This window comes from Ascaphus truei, chromosome 5, assembly GCF_040206685.1.
Source record: "Ascaphus truei isolate aAscTru1 chromosome 5, aAscTru1.hap1, whole genome shotgun sequence".
In the NCBI taxonomy this organism is placed as follows: Eukaryota; Metazoa; Chordata; class Amphibia; order Anura; family Ascaphidae; genus Ascaphus; species Ascaphus truei.
In genome coordinates this window covers 258,769,361-258,784,841 of record NC_134487.1, presented here as the reverse complement: position 1 = coordinate 258,784,841, position 15,481 = coordinate 258,769,361, and the positions used below count along the sequence as shown (strand labels likewise).

The 15,481-nt window shown below is 41.0% G+C and overlaps 1 protein-coding gene across 4 annotated transcripts in view; it reads left to right on the top strand.

Annotated features, from left to right (window-relative positions):
* GABRG2 (gamma-aminobutyric acid type A receptor subunit gamma2) overlaps positions 1–15,481 on the top strand; it is a 297,737-nt gene that overhangs the window by 228,373 nt on the left and 53,883 nt on the right. For 2 of the 4 annotated variants that reach the window (XM_075601921.1, XM_075601920.1), the window contains exon 8: positions 13,571–13,776. The exons of 1 other annotated variant lie outside the window; for it this stretch is intronic. In XM_075601921.1, the coding sequence (XP_075458036.1) occupies positions 13,571–13,776 (206 nt within the window). Of the gene's footprint in view, positions 1–13,570; positions 13,777–13,882; positions 13,926–15,481 lie in introns of all 4 variants that reach the window. One more of the 4 variants, XM_075601922.1, reaches the window with a different exon arrangement.

The following is a 15,481-nucleotide window of genomic DNA, read 5'->3' as shown; positions in this document are numbered from 1 at the left end:
GCTTTAGATATTGTGAAGCGGGGACGTCCAGACACTGTTAAGGGGTTCAGGAAACTAGTCATTCACACCTGGCTTTTATTTCTAGATCTGACATTTACTTACACACACACACGTAACAAGGACTAATTGTAGTATAATGTAATACAATAAATACAATATGTCAAAAACGAATGTTCTGACTAGGAATTCATTAAATGTATTTATTAATATATTTTATTTTAAAGTGGGGTTGGGGTGGGATTTTTTGGTTGGGCGAGTAGATTTTTGGGTGATTTGTCGAACACTGGATATTATTCACTAAATTTCAATAAATGCATTACATTATCGAATGTGTTTGCATGTTCCTATTGAACGCTATGAAATTTGTGTAAAAACGGTCTTCACTAAGAAAAATCGAATTACCGAGGCCTGCGTAACAGGGACTTATCCCTGTTTAAATAAAGCAGCCTCAGAGCTCTGAGAATTCAGCAGAGAGAGAGTTAATTGCAGCCACTCAATTAACTAGTCTCCGCGTGGACAAATGAGAGCCCTGTAAAAAGCCTCATGTGAGACACAGGAAAGAGATTTCTTAGCTCACATTTGAGCTGACAGAAAGAGAGCAGAGAAGCCTGCACACAAAAATTATGTCCACTAACCCCTTAATCACCAAAGGCTGCGAACCCGCTGCCGCCGGTGGGGTGCGCGGCCGCGCGGCCGTGAACCACCAGACCCCTGTCCGAATTGTCCCTGCCCCCGCTGCCTCCTTCCGGCAGGGCTGACTACGTACTGTGACGCATCAGCCGGCCGATGCTGCAAGAATCTTGTGAATTTCGGCGCTAACGCGTCACGTGGTACGCGAGTCAGCCAATGGGGAGGAGGAGAGGGAAGGAGCTAGATGGGAGGCACCTTGGGCGGGGAGCAGGGAAGGAGCTGCAGGTTAAAGTGTGTGAATGTGTGTGTGTGTATGTATGTATGTGTGTGTGTGTATTTATGTGTGTGTATGTGTATATGTGTGTGTGTATATGTATATATGTGTGTGTGTATGCATGTATGAGTATGTGTATGGGGGGTGGATGGCACCACGACCAGATCCCGCCCCCCTCCCTCCCTCCCACTCCCTCCCTCCCAATCCCTCCCTCCCTCCCAGTCCCGCCTCCCTCCCACTCCGGCTCCTGGCTCCCTACAGACCGCATATCACGGTCTGTGTCTGTCAGCGCCCAGCCTGTCTGCAGTGCGGGTGCGCTGACTGAGGGAGCGGGGCCTTAGCGGTTTGTAACCGCTATTGTAATAAAGGGGTTAACCCCCCTCCCCTGCAACCCACACTGGAGGCTTAACCACCCTTCCCAGGGCAAATACCCCCACCCTCCACCCCTGCTACCCTTTGATTGGCACAGTGGTAAACCATGTCCCCAATATGGGCATGGATTGCCACACTGACAAAGAATGGGCAAACTATAAAAGAACAGCCACAAAATAAAACACATTACGTTTAAATAAAAAAAGCATTTGACAATAAACCAATTGATTGGCACAGTGGTAAACCATGCCCATAATATGAGTATGGTTTTGCCACTATGGCAATGAATGGGCAAGCTACAAATAAAAAAAACAAGCACCAAATAAAATACATTACATTTCAATAAGAAAAAAAAAATGACAATAAACCAATTGATTGGCATAGTAGTACACCATGCCAATATAATATGGGCATGGTTTGCCACTATTACAGTCAATAGGCAACCTAAAAAAAACAAGCACCAAAAATACAATACAATTAAATAAAAACAAGCGTTTGGGAAAAATGCATTGCTTGTCACTGAAAGGGGCATAGATAAACACATTGGCAGTCAATGGGCACCCCCAAAAAATCCACAATTAAATAAAATATAATCAATGTGTTTCTTACCTTTGTTTTCACCACCATCCTATGCGAGCTCCAACTCTTGACCCTCAATGCAATGCTCCTCAGCAGCTGATGATCAGATGTCTGTGATCATATCTTGATTGAAGAGACTTCTCCCCGGTAAGTTCTTCTTTCTTCATTCTTTTCTTCTTTCTTCTGTCCTTGTAATCCAATGTGGTGAATGTCCTGATGTGTTTTTGTCCTCAAATGAGATGGGACAGCCTTATATAAGGCATGTAACATCACATTTGAGTGTCAAATGATACACCCCGATTGGCTGTTGTAACATGTGACATATTTTTTTTAAAGGATGTGATGTCATCAAAAGGGAGGGAAGCCAGCCAATCAGGAAGGATATGCTTCCCTCCCTTTAAGATGTCACCAAAAAAATGGCCGCCATCACATCTTACTCAAACCACTCGGATTGGGAGATAAACCATGTGAGGCATCACATGGTACACAACCAATCTGAAAAAAATGGAAGCTGTCACATGGTACTACAATTAATCAGATTGGGGGTGTACCATGTTATGCCTCACCTGGTATATCTTCCAATCCGATTGGTTCGAGTAACATGTGATGGTAGACAAAAGAAAAAGAAAAAATAGGTGTGCCAGATGATTGAATCTTGAAACTCTTGAGGTTAAATCAATCAATCACAAATGATAATAAAATGACATGAACCATTCCGGAGCAAACAGGGGTCTTGAATGAAAATATAAACACTGATAAAGTGAATAAAAAAAACAAAACCCGAATCAAATGCTGCTTTCTTAACAAGGGACCCCAGTCCTTGATGCGTGCAATCAAAAGAAAAGAAAAAGAAATAGGAAGCGCAATAAAAAACGGGTAGATGGTAAAGTTACATCCCTGATGAAGCCACTTTTGTGGTGAAACGCGTAGGAGGAGGATCCAGGGGTCTGTGCTCCCTTTTTGTCCCATTGATTGGTTTCGTTTTGGCGCTGCTCTGTGCCCTGGAGAAAGTGACGGTGATTCTGTTGCTGGCGAGCCTATCTGTGGTTTGTAATCTGTGCATGCGGAGGAGGACTAAACATTTCAACAGTTCCTGCCGGGAAGGGTTAGTGCATCACGTCCGGCCGTGACGCCATACCCGGAAACCCGGTGTGGCTGGATACAGTTGGTTCCTTGCACCTGAAGCGTGGAGGTGTTTACTGGGGAGGAACCTAAGGAGAGAAATCTGCGGGTCGTTTTTTTCAGAGGTTGGCTGAGCGCATTTACCAGTGGCTCAAGAACGGCCTTTATACACTCTCTCCCCCCCTCCCTCCCCCCACAATTTACTCACTCACCTGTGTTGATCTGTTTGACTCTCTGCTTGCAACAGCCAGCAAGGATAATCGTTTACCAGTGATTCTATTCATATGGACATCATTTTAGACACTGTTTTATAATACAACAATTGTTGCATACTGTTTATTTTTATGTTCTACATTATATAAAGTTGTAACTTTACCATCTACCCGTTTTTTATTGCGCTTCCTATTTCTTTTTCTTTTCATGTGATGGTAGCCATTTTGTTTTTGGTGACATCATCTTAAAGGGTGGGAAGCATATAATACCTGATTGGCTGGCTTCCCTCCCTTTTGATGACATCACATCCTTTAAAAAAAGATGATAAAAAGAAGCTGTCACATGGTACACAAACATGGCTAATTGCTAAACTGGCTAATGCATTTTTTCGCTGCTTACTGCATGATACCCTTAGTGCGATATTGCCCTGTTATCGGAGCTTTGTGAATAGCAACACCGGCAATATCGCACAATAAGGGCATTTTTAGTGCTATAAGGCACTTATCAAGGTTTAGTGAAAAAGCCCTTATATACAGTATGTATTTCAGGAGCTTCACTATATCTTGCCTCAAGATTGATTAAAAAAGAGTATTATCAAATCTCGCGCCAGCATTGACACAAAGCATTGTTTAAACAGGAGCATTAATGTTAGAATAAGTCCTTATATTTCATGTTTATTCCATTTTCTTTATTGCTTCCTTGTTCATTCAACATCCTACAGTATGTTAATATTTTTCGTTCATTCTTTTTACTAGGCCCCTCGTTTTTTAATTTATTTTTGTGTGTAAGTAATACTGAGATAAAATGACAAGGAGTTGGTATTCAGTAGTATTAAGATTGAGTTCCTCCACTCCAGAGCCATTGTCTTGGCAATACCTTCTCCTCTTCAAAATGTAGACATACATTGAAAGTGTTGACTTTCTAAGACAGCTCATTGTTTTCGATAAATGTTCCTAAGCATAAACAACATTTTCAACAAACCATAGTAGTAGTAAAATTAAGAAAAAAAATAAATTAAATATGAAAAAATAATAACAAATATGATCCAAAAAAAAAACCCACCCCTATTTTGGGTCCAAATACCTTATTCTCCAGAAAATTACATAAATAAAGATAAGAAAGATAAATAAATTAAAGATGTTTAAATGCCTTTAAATTATACTACCTTAGTGAGTTACTCCCCTGGGGCAGTGATGAGAAATGGTGAAACCTGCAACGGCAGGCCGCATGGCGTCACCACTTAGCATTGTGTGATGATGTGCCACAGAGCAGCAGGAAGAGGCAGAAAGTTTAGCAATTAATATCTGTCATATGTCACATATTGAATCTTAATTCTAACTTTTTTCATGCTTAATACAAAATTAGAAGATAATCACAGCACATACAGGGGCCTACGTTCATAAAAAAAATCACAGGGCAATTTAAATCGCCGTTTTACACATTTTCCGCCACTCTAGAATGGCATTTTTATGGCGAATCAGCCACGCAAGAAAAAGTTGGCAAGTTGATGGTGAGAGGATGCTGATGAGTGGTGGATCGGCACTTAGAAAAATTTCTGGCCTTTTTCCTGGCTGGGATTGATGCCGGTGGTCTCCGGAGCTGATACCATTAATACCTGCACCGGACCCCCCCCGGCATGCATCCGAGGCAGGAAAAATGCATTTAAAGGCCACTTCATTACCTTAGCGGCTAACCGCTAAGGCAATAAAGGGGTTAAACAGCCGTGCCAGGTTTATTGTGGGTAGCGGGGGTGGGTGAAGGGGGTATTTGGCCCTTGTTGTTTGTTTAGGGCTTGCGGGGGGGTTGCGGGTGCGCTTAACCCCTTCACGACCGTAGCAGTTAATACCGCTACGGTCATGAAGGGGTTAAACCCTCCCGCTACCCACCCGCAAGCCCTAAACAAACCACCGCTGGGGCTAATACACCCTTCACCCACCCCCGCTACCCACAATAAAAAGAAAACACACACAACAGCCCCACACTAACTAAAGAAATTATATATATATATATATATATATATATATACATACAGTGTTAGACAAACCTATACATTTGCATGCCCCGGGCAAGTGGATTTAACATCGTGGCGAGCTCCTATTGGCCCAAGCAGCACACGTGTGTTACTAGGTGGCGAGTAGATTTTTTTGTTCGGCGAGTAGATTTTTTGGTGATTTGTCCACAACTGTGTATATGCTTTCATGATATCTTATATGACATGTTTAGATGGAACCGTTACCTTTAGTTCGGACTGACCCTTTAGCTGGATCCGCTATTTAGGATCTTATTACGCGCTTGAGTATTAAGGTGCAATTAACTACATTAACTGCCAATTAAGTTTTATACAGTGATCAATCCATTATAGGTGTCATTTTGGACATGTATGGACTGGTTGTGTCATTATATAGCCACACCGGTCAGGTCATTCATTCGTTTGCTGTTTCAATATTACATATTTTTTTGCAGCCAGTACATCTCAGTTTGTATATGTTCACATTTATTGGGTATCACTATACTGCACTGTAATATTGATGTTACTGTTGGTGCCACATTATTCCATGCTGACATTTTTGCAGTGACTAGCCCATGATACTATTGGCTGATGCTGGCAGTTTTTTTGACTTTTCATTGCATTAGGCATGTATATATGCCTCTTTTTTCCCATTGTATACACAGCCTTGTCTCATACAGATTATTAACTGTCCATGTGCTCTCACATCAGTTAGACATTGTCATGATCAACATTCAGACTCTCAGCGATTCAGAGCGCGGATGCCTTCACTGTCAGCAGTTCCGCTTATTATTTATTTATTTTTGGCGGTTCGCGCATGCGCAATGGCTATTGCATTGTTTTTCATGAGCCACTCTCTCCCTGCATTAGCGCACGGCTCGCGCATGCGCAGATAAACGCTTTTGGTTACATGCGCCCTCCACTGGCTCTGTAACACGCGACGGAAGTCTATTGACTCATAGACAATAACTCTTGACTCACACATGCGCAGTGAGCGCGTTATACGTGTCAGGAGCACTGTAGTGTTCTAGTTAACACCTGCTAGTCTGGTTTTAATGGGAGGGTCCTGCATTCAGCATGTAAGTTACTATTGTACTAAATTATGTGTTGCACCTGTTTGTCATGGTTGGGTAGGGTATTTATATGTGTTCTATTGCACTCTGTTTGTACATCACCTTGAGAAAGGTCCCGTGTGGAGGTCCGAAACGTTGGTTATTATGTCTCACTAAATACAAAACATTTTTGACAACCTCGTGGAGTGCTGCCTCTGATATTCGCTTACACGGTATCGTATCACCTATTTGATTCATATAGGATTTGCACCCACCTTTACCTACCTGACGGAGTGCCTTGTTCTTATCTATTCACTATATATATATATATATATATATATATATATATATATATATATATATATACACTGGCGACACACTTTATTCGAGCTGGGCTAGTCCCACGAATTCGGGTATACCCGGGTGTATTGAGGTTTGTGACTGTTTTCTGCCCGAGTGCATTGAGGTATTTTCCAAGCAGGGATTGAAGCATTTTATTCCCGCTGGCTGCAATACTGCACAGTATATATATATATACTGCATTACAATTCATGAATTTATGCCATCTGGTAGACACGCGAAGCATTGCAGCCTATTAAATCCTAATCATTATCATTTAACAGATCAGCCGCCCGTCAGCCAGGCATGAACCCAGGCTGGGAAGGCAAACACAACGAGGCTTGTCAGAGGTGAGGAGCGGCGCATTCCAGGTATCTGCCAGGTACATACTGGGTATTTGCTCGAATAAAGTGTGTCGGTGCAGTATATACACAGGCGACACGTTTTATCCGAGCACGGCTAGCACCGCAAGCCGGGGGATGCCCCGGCGTGCTAGCCGCACTCCCTCAGCATGCCATGCATCACCGATGCGCGGTCACGCGTCATCGGGTGCCTGCGCCCCCTGCACGCGTGTCCAGGGCTCCCCGAGGGAGCCCTGGTGTCCCGCGATGTGGGGGACGGCGGCAGGGGGTTCCGGGGGACCCGGCGGACCCGGCAGCGGGAGGAAGAAAGCCCCGATCGGAGGCGCTCCTCCGCTGCTTCGGCGCGCGCCCGGCACCCTCCGGCGCGCGCCAGGTTACTGCTGCGGCCGAGAACGGGCAAATGCTCGAATAAACTCGGCCGCAGCAGTATATATATATATATTACACCAACTACACCTATACCCCTTAACATACAGTATAGTAATGGGCACAATGACTATAATCCACAAATGGATAATAGTGCATGTGTCCATTTAAAATACATACAGAACAATAAATACATGTAGCACTCACCCATGTCCGGCTGCCACGATGAAGGCCATCCTCATCTTCATCCTGCTAATGCCCCATCCGCTTCTTCAAAACAGACACAAGAATAAAAACATCCAATGTAATGTCCCCTAACCCCTTAATCACCATAGCGGTTATTAACCGCTACAGTCATTAAGGGGTTAACCCACCATCACCCACATACCCTCCCCCACTACCACCCACCCCCTGAGGCCTAACCACCATCACCCACTACCCACAAGGGAGTCCTACCACATACCCTTGGGGCCAATACCCCCTCCCCCCACCCCACCACATACAGTACAATAATGTACCAAATAACTATTATCCAGATAGGGATAATACATTATTTTGCCATTATTAAACACATTAACTAGCATAGTAAAATAAAGAAAATTCTACTGACCTCTTCAATAAGAAGGCCCCGTCGCCAGCATCATCCTTGTGGTCCGTTGCCAAAATAATACATAGCCAATACATTGCAATGACATTCACATATCAATGAACCCCTTAATCACCTTATCGGGTTCTAACCGCAAAGGTAATTAAGGGGTTAAGCCATCCTGGGCACATACCCACCCTTCACACATTCCTTTGTACAGTGGCTTCATCATGAAAAAATAAAATAAAAATAAAAGAAACAAAATATATATATATATATATATATATATATATATATATATATATATATATATATATATATATATATATATATATATATATACATGTTATTATCCATAACATTCTCAATGAAATACAATGCCATTTCCTAAACAAATCAAATGTAATCATCCAATCTAAAGCATCAAATGCCAATCCAAAGTCTCAAATGCCACTTAAAACATTGCATTTACATTGTATACATGCTGCATAAAATGTAAGCTACATGTAGACGCTGCAAATCAATGTTAACAATACAATATTTCAAATAAAATAGAATTACATCAAAAGAAGTATACTATGTAATCCAATAAAGTCACCATCAATCAATTAACATACATGAATTACATCCCAAAACAATTAAAATAGCATCCATACCAATTACACAATTAACTATAGCAACCGTTAAAGAGAACAAGTTACCATCATACAAAATAGGACACCAACAATTACAATATACTAAAGCAAGCCTCACCATTACCTAAAGTACAGCATAGAAGCCCAAAAATTACATCTATCTAATTATAAAATACATTGAACACACATCTATGCATAGCAGCATAGCCACAATCATTTAAAATAGTGCAAAGCAAGCTTTTAAAAAAATATCATTGTGGTACAGTAGCGACATATCTTATTGCACTAAATACCGGCGGCATGCCGGGATCTGCCCCAGCTGCCACCAGTAATGCACGCGCGCCGCCGCGTTCCCCCACTCACCCCCCCTCCTCCATCGCGCGCAATTTACACACCCTTCCGGACCCCTGTACCCCATCTGCTCTGCCACTCTGCTTCCCCGAACCCCCGCTTACCTTAATTTCATATCCAGGGGTGTCGGGGAAGCCTGGGGAAGCCGGGGAAGACGGGGAAGCCGGGCACGCCTGTGACTGTGACGTCACAGTGCGCCGCCACGCGCCGCGGCTACCCGCTTCCCAGCCACATACAGCCAGCGGCTTTTGCTCGAATAAGAGCTGCCGCTGCTGTATATCAAGTGGTATTCCCATTGCCAGGAAGGCTTAACCCCTTAATTACCTTTGCGGTTAGTACCCGACAAGGCGATTAAGGAGTTCATTGATATGTGAATGTCATTGCAATGTATTGGCAATGTATTATTTTGGCAACGGACCACAAGGATGATGCTGGCGACAGGGCCTTCTTTTTGATGAGGTCAGTAGAATTTTCTTTCTTTTAATATGCTAGTTAATGTGTTTAATAATGGCCAAATAATGTATTATCCCTATCTGGATAATAGTTATTTGGCACATTATTGTACTGTATGTGTTGGGGTGGGGGGGAGGGGGTATTTCCCCCAAGGGTATGTGGTAGGACTCCCTTGTGGGTAGTTGGTGAGGGTGGTTAGGCCTCAGGGGGTGGGGAGGTAGTGGGGGAGCGTATGTGGCTGATGGTAGGTTAACCCCTTAATGACTGTAGCAGTTAATAACCGCTATGGTGATTACGGGGTTAGGAAACATTACATTGGGTGTTTTTATTCTTGTGTCTGTTTTGCAGAAGCGGATGGGGGATTAGCAGGATGAAGATGAGGATGGCCTTCATCATGGCAGCCGGACATGGGTGAGTGCTATATGTATTTAATGTATTTATTGTTCTGTATGTATTTTAAATGGACAACTGCACTATTATCCATTTGTGGATAATAGTAATGTTGCCCATTACTGTATTGTATGTTGTGTATTGCTATGTTTATTGGGGGCAATTGTCCCCAATAAACATACTATTATGCGTTAACCCCTTCATTGCCTTAGCGGCTATCCGCTATGGTAACGAAGCAGCATTAATGTATTTTAATAATTTGTGCAAGAGCAGGGGGTCCCATGAGCTGAACCGCATTGATTTGTGGCTCAGAGACCCCCTGCTTCCCGAGTTACAGGCCCCAGTTTGTGATATCGGTTACAGTGTCGACGCCATGTTTTTTGCGGGCACGTAGCGTATGGGACGCTATAAACATGGCGGCGACACTGCCCACCCGATCACACATACCGGGGCCTGTAACTCAGGAACCAGGGGGTCCCTGGTCCACAAAGCTATGCGGTTCAGCCCAGGGGACCCCTGCTCACTGTACAGTATTATTAAAAAAATATTCATGCTGCTTCGCTACCATAGCAGATAGCCGCAAAGGTAAGGAACGAGTCTTTATTGATATGTGTGTTTTAGTCATAGTGTAGATGTGCAGAGGTTCTCCGGAGCTGAACCGCTTTTGTTTTAGGTCCGGGGACCGCCTGCTTCCCGAGATACAGGCCCCTTTATGGGGTGCCGGTATCCCTCTGCTTTGTTTACATTCCGCGGTCACGTAATCGGGACCTTTAAATGCAGAGGGATACCGGCACCTCATAAAGGGGCCTTTATCTTGGGAAGCAAGGGGTCCCCGGGCCTGAAACCAATGCGGTTCAGCTCCGGAGACCCCCTGCACATGTACACTATGAATAAAACTGGTTTAAAAAATAATTTTTAATGTGCCGATGTTTGCGCCGAGAGAGCAGCGGATCTCTCTCTGCTGCAAACACATCTCGGCAGGGGACGGCTTCTCGGCAGCTTCTCGCCAGGCAGCCGTCTCGCCACCGGTTACTAGCCATTTTATCAAATGGTGGTGGCGCATTAATTCGCCAGGGATTCACCCCTTACAGCATACAGCGAGTTTAACACGCCAAAAACATGGCTAATTGCTAAACTGGCTAATGCATTTTTTTCGCTGCTTACTGCATGATACCCTGTGTCTCTACTACCAATATTAAGTGCTCATTACAATATTTCTTAAAAAATGCATTTCAATTACACATTCTTAGGCCATTTTTAAAGTATTAATAAGGAAATATATTTGTATGGAATACTGTATGAGAATGGGTAAGCATGTTTAATATTGTATATTTGGGATGCTCTATTGGTTTCATCTATCGTTTGTTGTCATAAGATCGTGTACAGTACTGTAAGTGCTACCTGCCTCATAAAGAGATGTTCTAAATTGTGATATGTTTAATAAATGTACACTTGAAAGTGCTCTTATGTTAAATTAACCAAGCCTTTAAGGATATCTCAGGTTTCAAAATCAATTGTAACAAATCTGAGGCACTAAATATATATCTGCCTAAAGATCAAATTAAATTGATTGCTGTAAACTTTGATTTTAAATGGCAACCGAATACGATCAAATACTTAGGGATATTTATCACAAAAAACTATAGTTCTCTGTATAGGGAGAATTATCCAAAGGTCCTAAGAGCTCTTAAGTCTGATATAGGGAAGTGGTCCGGCCACGCTATATCATGGATAGGCAAAATACACAGTATAAAAATGAACATATTGCCCCGTCTCCTGTATCTTTTCCAAACTCTATCCATTCCATTGGTATTGGAGGAAATTAAAACTCTACAGTCTATTATAAACAAATTTATCTGGAAAAATAAAACACCAAGAATTGGTAAGAAAATCTTAAATATACCAAACAAGACAGGAGGGCTGGGACTACCATGCCTTATGTCCTATTACAAGGCAGCCCAAACAAGCCAACTAATACTATGGCACTCGAAATCCAGTCCACAGACGCTGGGTATCATTGGAAATAGATTTAGTTGCCCCAGTCGAATTAAGTAATCTTCTATGGTCCCCAGTGAGAAAGAGACCTGAAATACTCAAATCTAGCCAAATTATAGCCCACTCACTCAAATTATGGAACTCAGTTGCAAATCGACACTTCCTTACAACACGGAATACACTTATAACACCACTATATGATAACCCAGAATTTGGTCCAGGAATGGGCCGTAATAGGTTTATAGGAAATGTGGTATATGTGGTGCTCAGAATCAGACCGGTAACTTCTGTAACATAATTGTGATTGAGACCATAAGCTTGGTGGTCTGGCGACGACGGAGTGCCCCTCAATAAGGCAATAATGCGTAATAGCTGTAGGGGAAGTGACAAGTGGAGTCAGTTGGGACAGCCACTGTGATGTACACAATAATCACCCTAACAGTGTATAATTGAACCTTGATAAAGTACTATTGTACGAAACGCGTAGGTGCGTTCTATCTGTTCTATTTTTGTTCCCTGTATGTGTTTGCTTGCTTAATACACTTTTTGTTACTATTGCGGAGTGGCCTGGCTTTGTTTTCCCTGCTTCACATTGCAGGGCGTCTGCAGCTGTGCTCTATCTACACCAACTATCCTTCGTAATAGGTTTATAGACTGGAAAATAGCAGGTATCACAAGATTAAAAGATGTAGGTACAGAAGGATTTCCCAGACCATTTGAATATTTCCACAAAGAAAAGGCTATCCCAAACAATTAGTTCCTCCAATACCTTCAATTGAAAGCCTTTTATAACAAAATCCGACCCCCCGAATTGCTAACTAGATTTGAGTCACTTTGTCTAGCAGATAGTAACACATCTGGACTGATATCTAAACTGTATGGGTACTTTGTTAGCCCTCCTCCACATATGAATCAAAAACTGAAAGATATGCTGCAATGGGAGGATGATCTGGGGGAGGTATTAGACATGGAAGACTGGAATGATATTTTTCAAAAAGTTGCCACATCCTCAATGTGTATCACAATCAGAGAAAATGCCTATAAAGTTATGTTGAGGTGGTACATAACCCCCATGAGACTAGCTAAATTCATCCCAGAGTACCCAACTATATGTCCGAAAGGATGTGGAGTACAAGCCACATTTATACATATGTGGTGGGGATGCCCATTCATAGCAGCTTATTGGCTGGAAATCAAAATGTGGTCACAAAGGTTTTTCGGTTTGGACCTACCAATGGATCCCTGGTTATTTCTTTTAAACAAACCATATTACCTCCTCACGAGACATGAAAATAAATTACTGTGCCACATATCTTCAGCCGCAAGACGCGAACTAGCGGCAGTATGGAAACAAACAATTATTCCCTCAATCCCCAAAGTTAAAAATAAAGTCTGGCAGATTTGCTAAATGGAAAAACTGGTTAGTCTTAATAACGACACCTACACAGATTTTCAGAAGGTGTGGTTACCTTGGATTCTGAGTGAAAGTCAACCTGAAATTAATACCCACTTAATTTTGTTGTAAAAAAAAAAAGTTGATATTTATATTAACTGTGTGATATAATATTTTAAGAAGTCTTGTTAGGTAAAATTGTAAATGAATGTGTTCTTTCTCCCATCTCTGTTTTTTGTACCCCTCTGTCCCCCCCATTTTTTTTCTTCATTTCCCCCTCTCCCTAAAATGTTTTAATAAAAATAAAGAGAATAATATTTTGAAAATATGAAAAAAAAAATAAATTAATCAAGCCATGTTAAATTAATCAAGCCAAGTTATTCATATCAGATTCAGGCAAAGTCTCTTATCTATAGTAGCATTACATTTTCAGTTTTCTTTCCTTACCAGGTATTACAACTGTCCTGACAATGACCACTCTGAGTACAATTGCTCGGAAATCGCTACCCAAGGTGTCATATGTGACAGCTATGGACCTCTTTGTGTCAGTCTGCTTTATTTTTGTATTTGCTGCTTTGATAGAATATGGAGCCCTCCATTATTTTGTCAGTAACAGGAAGCCAAGCAAGGACAAAGACAAAAAGAAGAAAAACCCAGTGAGTATATTAACGTAACCCAGCTCCCCCCTCGGCACACAAACAAATCTTTGTTTTGGTAACACTACAACTGAATTCAGATCTTACACTATGTTTTGTTTATTAGAGGCAATCAATGATGACATAAATTCAGCCATCCATGGGAACAGGTAAAGTAACTGATTTTTCAACAAATCTAACAATTAATTACAGTTTTCAGAATTGTATTAAACAGAACAGTTAGCTTTATACAACCATGACAAGTTCATGTTATGTCCACTATTAACCTTTGGTATTTTAGTAACCAGAGCCTCTGGTGATATTTATCAATTAATCTCATGTTTCAATGCATTACATCTGTCATGTTTTAGCATTACAAGTTTGGAGTCAGTCTGCAAATAATATGTAACCAAAATATATTTACCCCGTGTATTATTTGTGTTATTCAGCCTGAAATTTCATTGAGCTATTTAGATTAATAATAATTAAATTAGTAATGTTTTACTCCTCTATGTGAAATGGAAAATGTAAATATAAATTGTACATTACAAAATTCAAAATTATTTCACTAATGTTCTTTATATTTTATGTATAGGATGGTAAAACATTCATGGTGAATTTCTTAAAAGGTCTCCCCACACATCTTTTAGATATAAGATATAGGCCCGTTTTCTGTAAACTGTGATTGAATAAGGGCCATAATTGAACAGTAGCTGGTTATTTAGAAATGCTTTCTACATAGAATGAACAACATTTGATTTCTGCATGAAATTGTGCTATAGAATCCTCCCAAGCAAAGATACCACCAGTTTATTTTTTGCCCCAAAGACAGACCTATTATAAACATAAGGTAATCATGTTCTAATTTCCCTACCTTTTTGTCAAATGTGACTGCATACAGTGACATATATTGCTATAGTTTAGGTGCTATCTTTGTACGTATACAGTGTATATTATATATATATATATATATATATATATATATATATATATATATATATATATATATATATATATATGTATAATTTGCTGTGCCAGAGCTTCTCGTTTACAGTAGGTCACAACGTTTTTGACTAAATTTCCTTCTTGTATTTATACTGTACCTACAATCATTGTATTGTTCTAAAGAATCATTACATAACTGCAAATAAAAATGTTTTGAATGAGTGCATGTATTTTAGTACCATTCATAAATATTAAAATAAAAAATAAACCCCCTAGTGGCACTGAGATCAGACCTTGGACTCCTATTACATTTGACAAAAGAAACAAAATGTTGCAATAAAACGGACATACAAAATCAAGTGCCTTCTCACAATTAATGCAATTATTTCTTTAGTTTAAATTGAGAAAAACCTCACTCAAACCCATAATGTAGAGATCGGTGTGCTACTTGGGAGATAGTGGATGTGCAGACAAAAGTACACCGGGGTACAGAGAAGAAAGAAATCCCTTAGTTGGTGCACCACAGATATAAAGAGTAATGAAGAGCTGTTTATTGGAGCAGCAAGGTACTGCTTAGCAGGTCTAGCCCTCACTGTTTAGGTTCGTTAAGTTGGTTAGTTAAAATGTACAACGTTTAATATGTTGTTAAAATAGGCGTACAGGTGAAATAAATAATAATACACATAATTCAGTGTTAGATTCACTGTAAAAGGGTTAATTCTAGGTATGGTAAATAATGTACCTTTTTAACCACAGTATGACTGTTACAGTGTAACTAGTG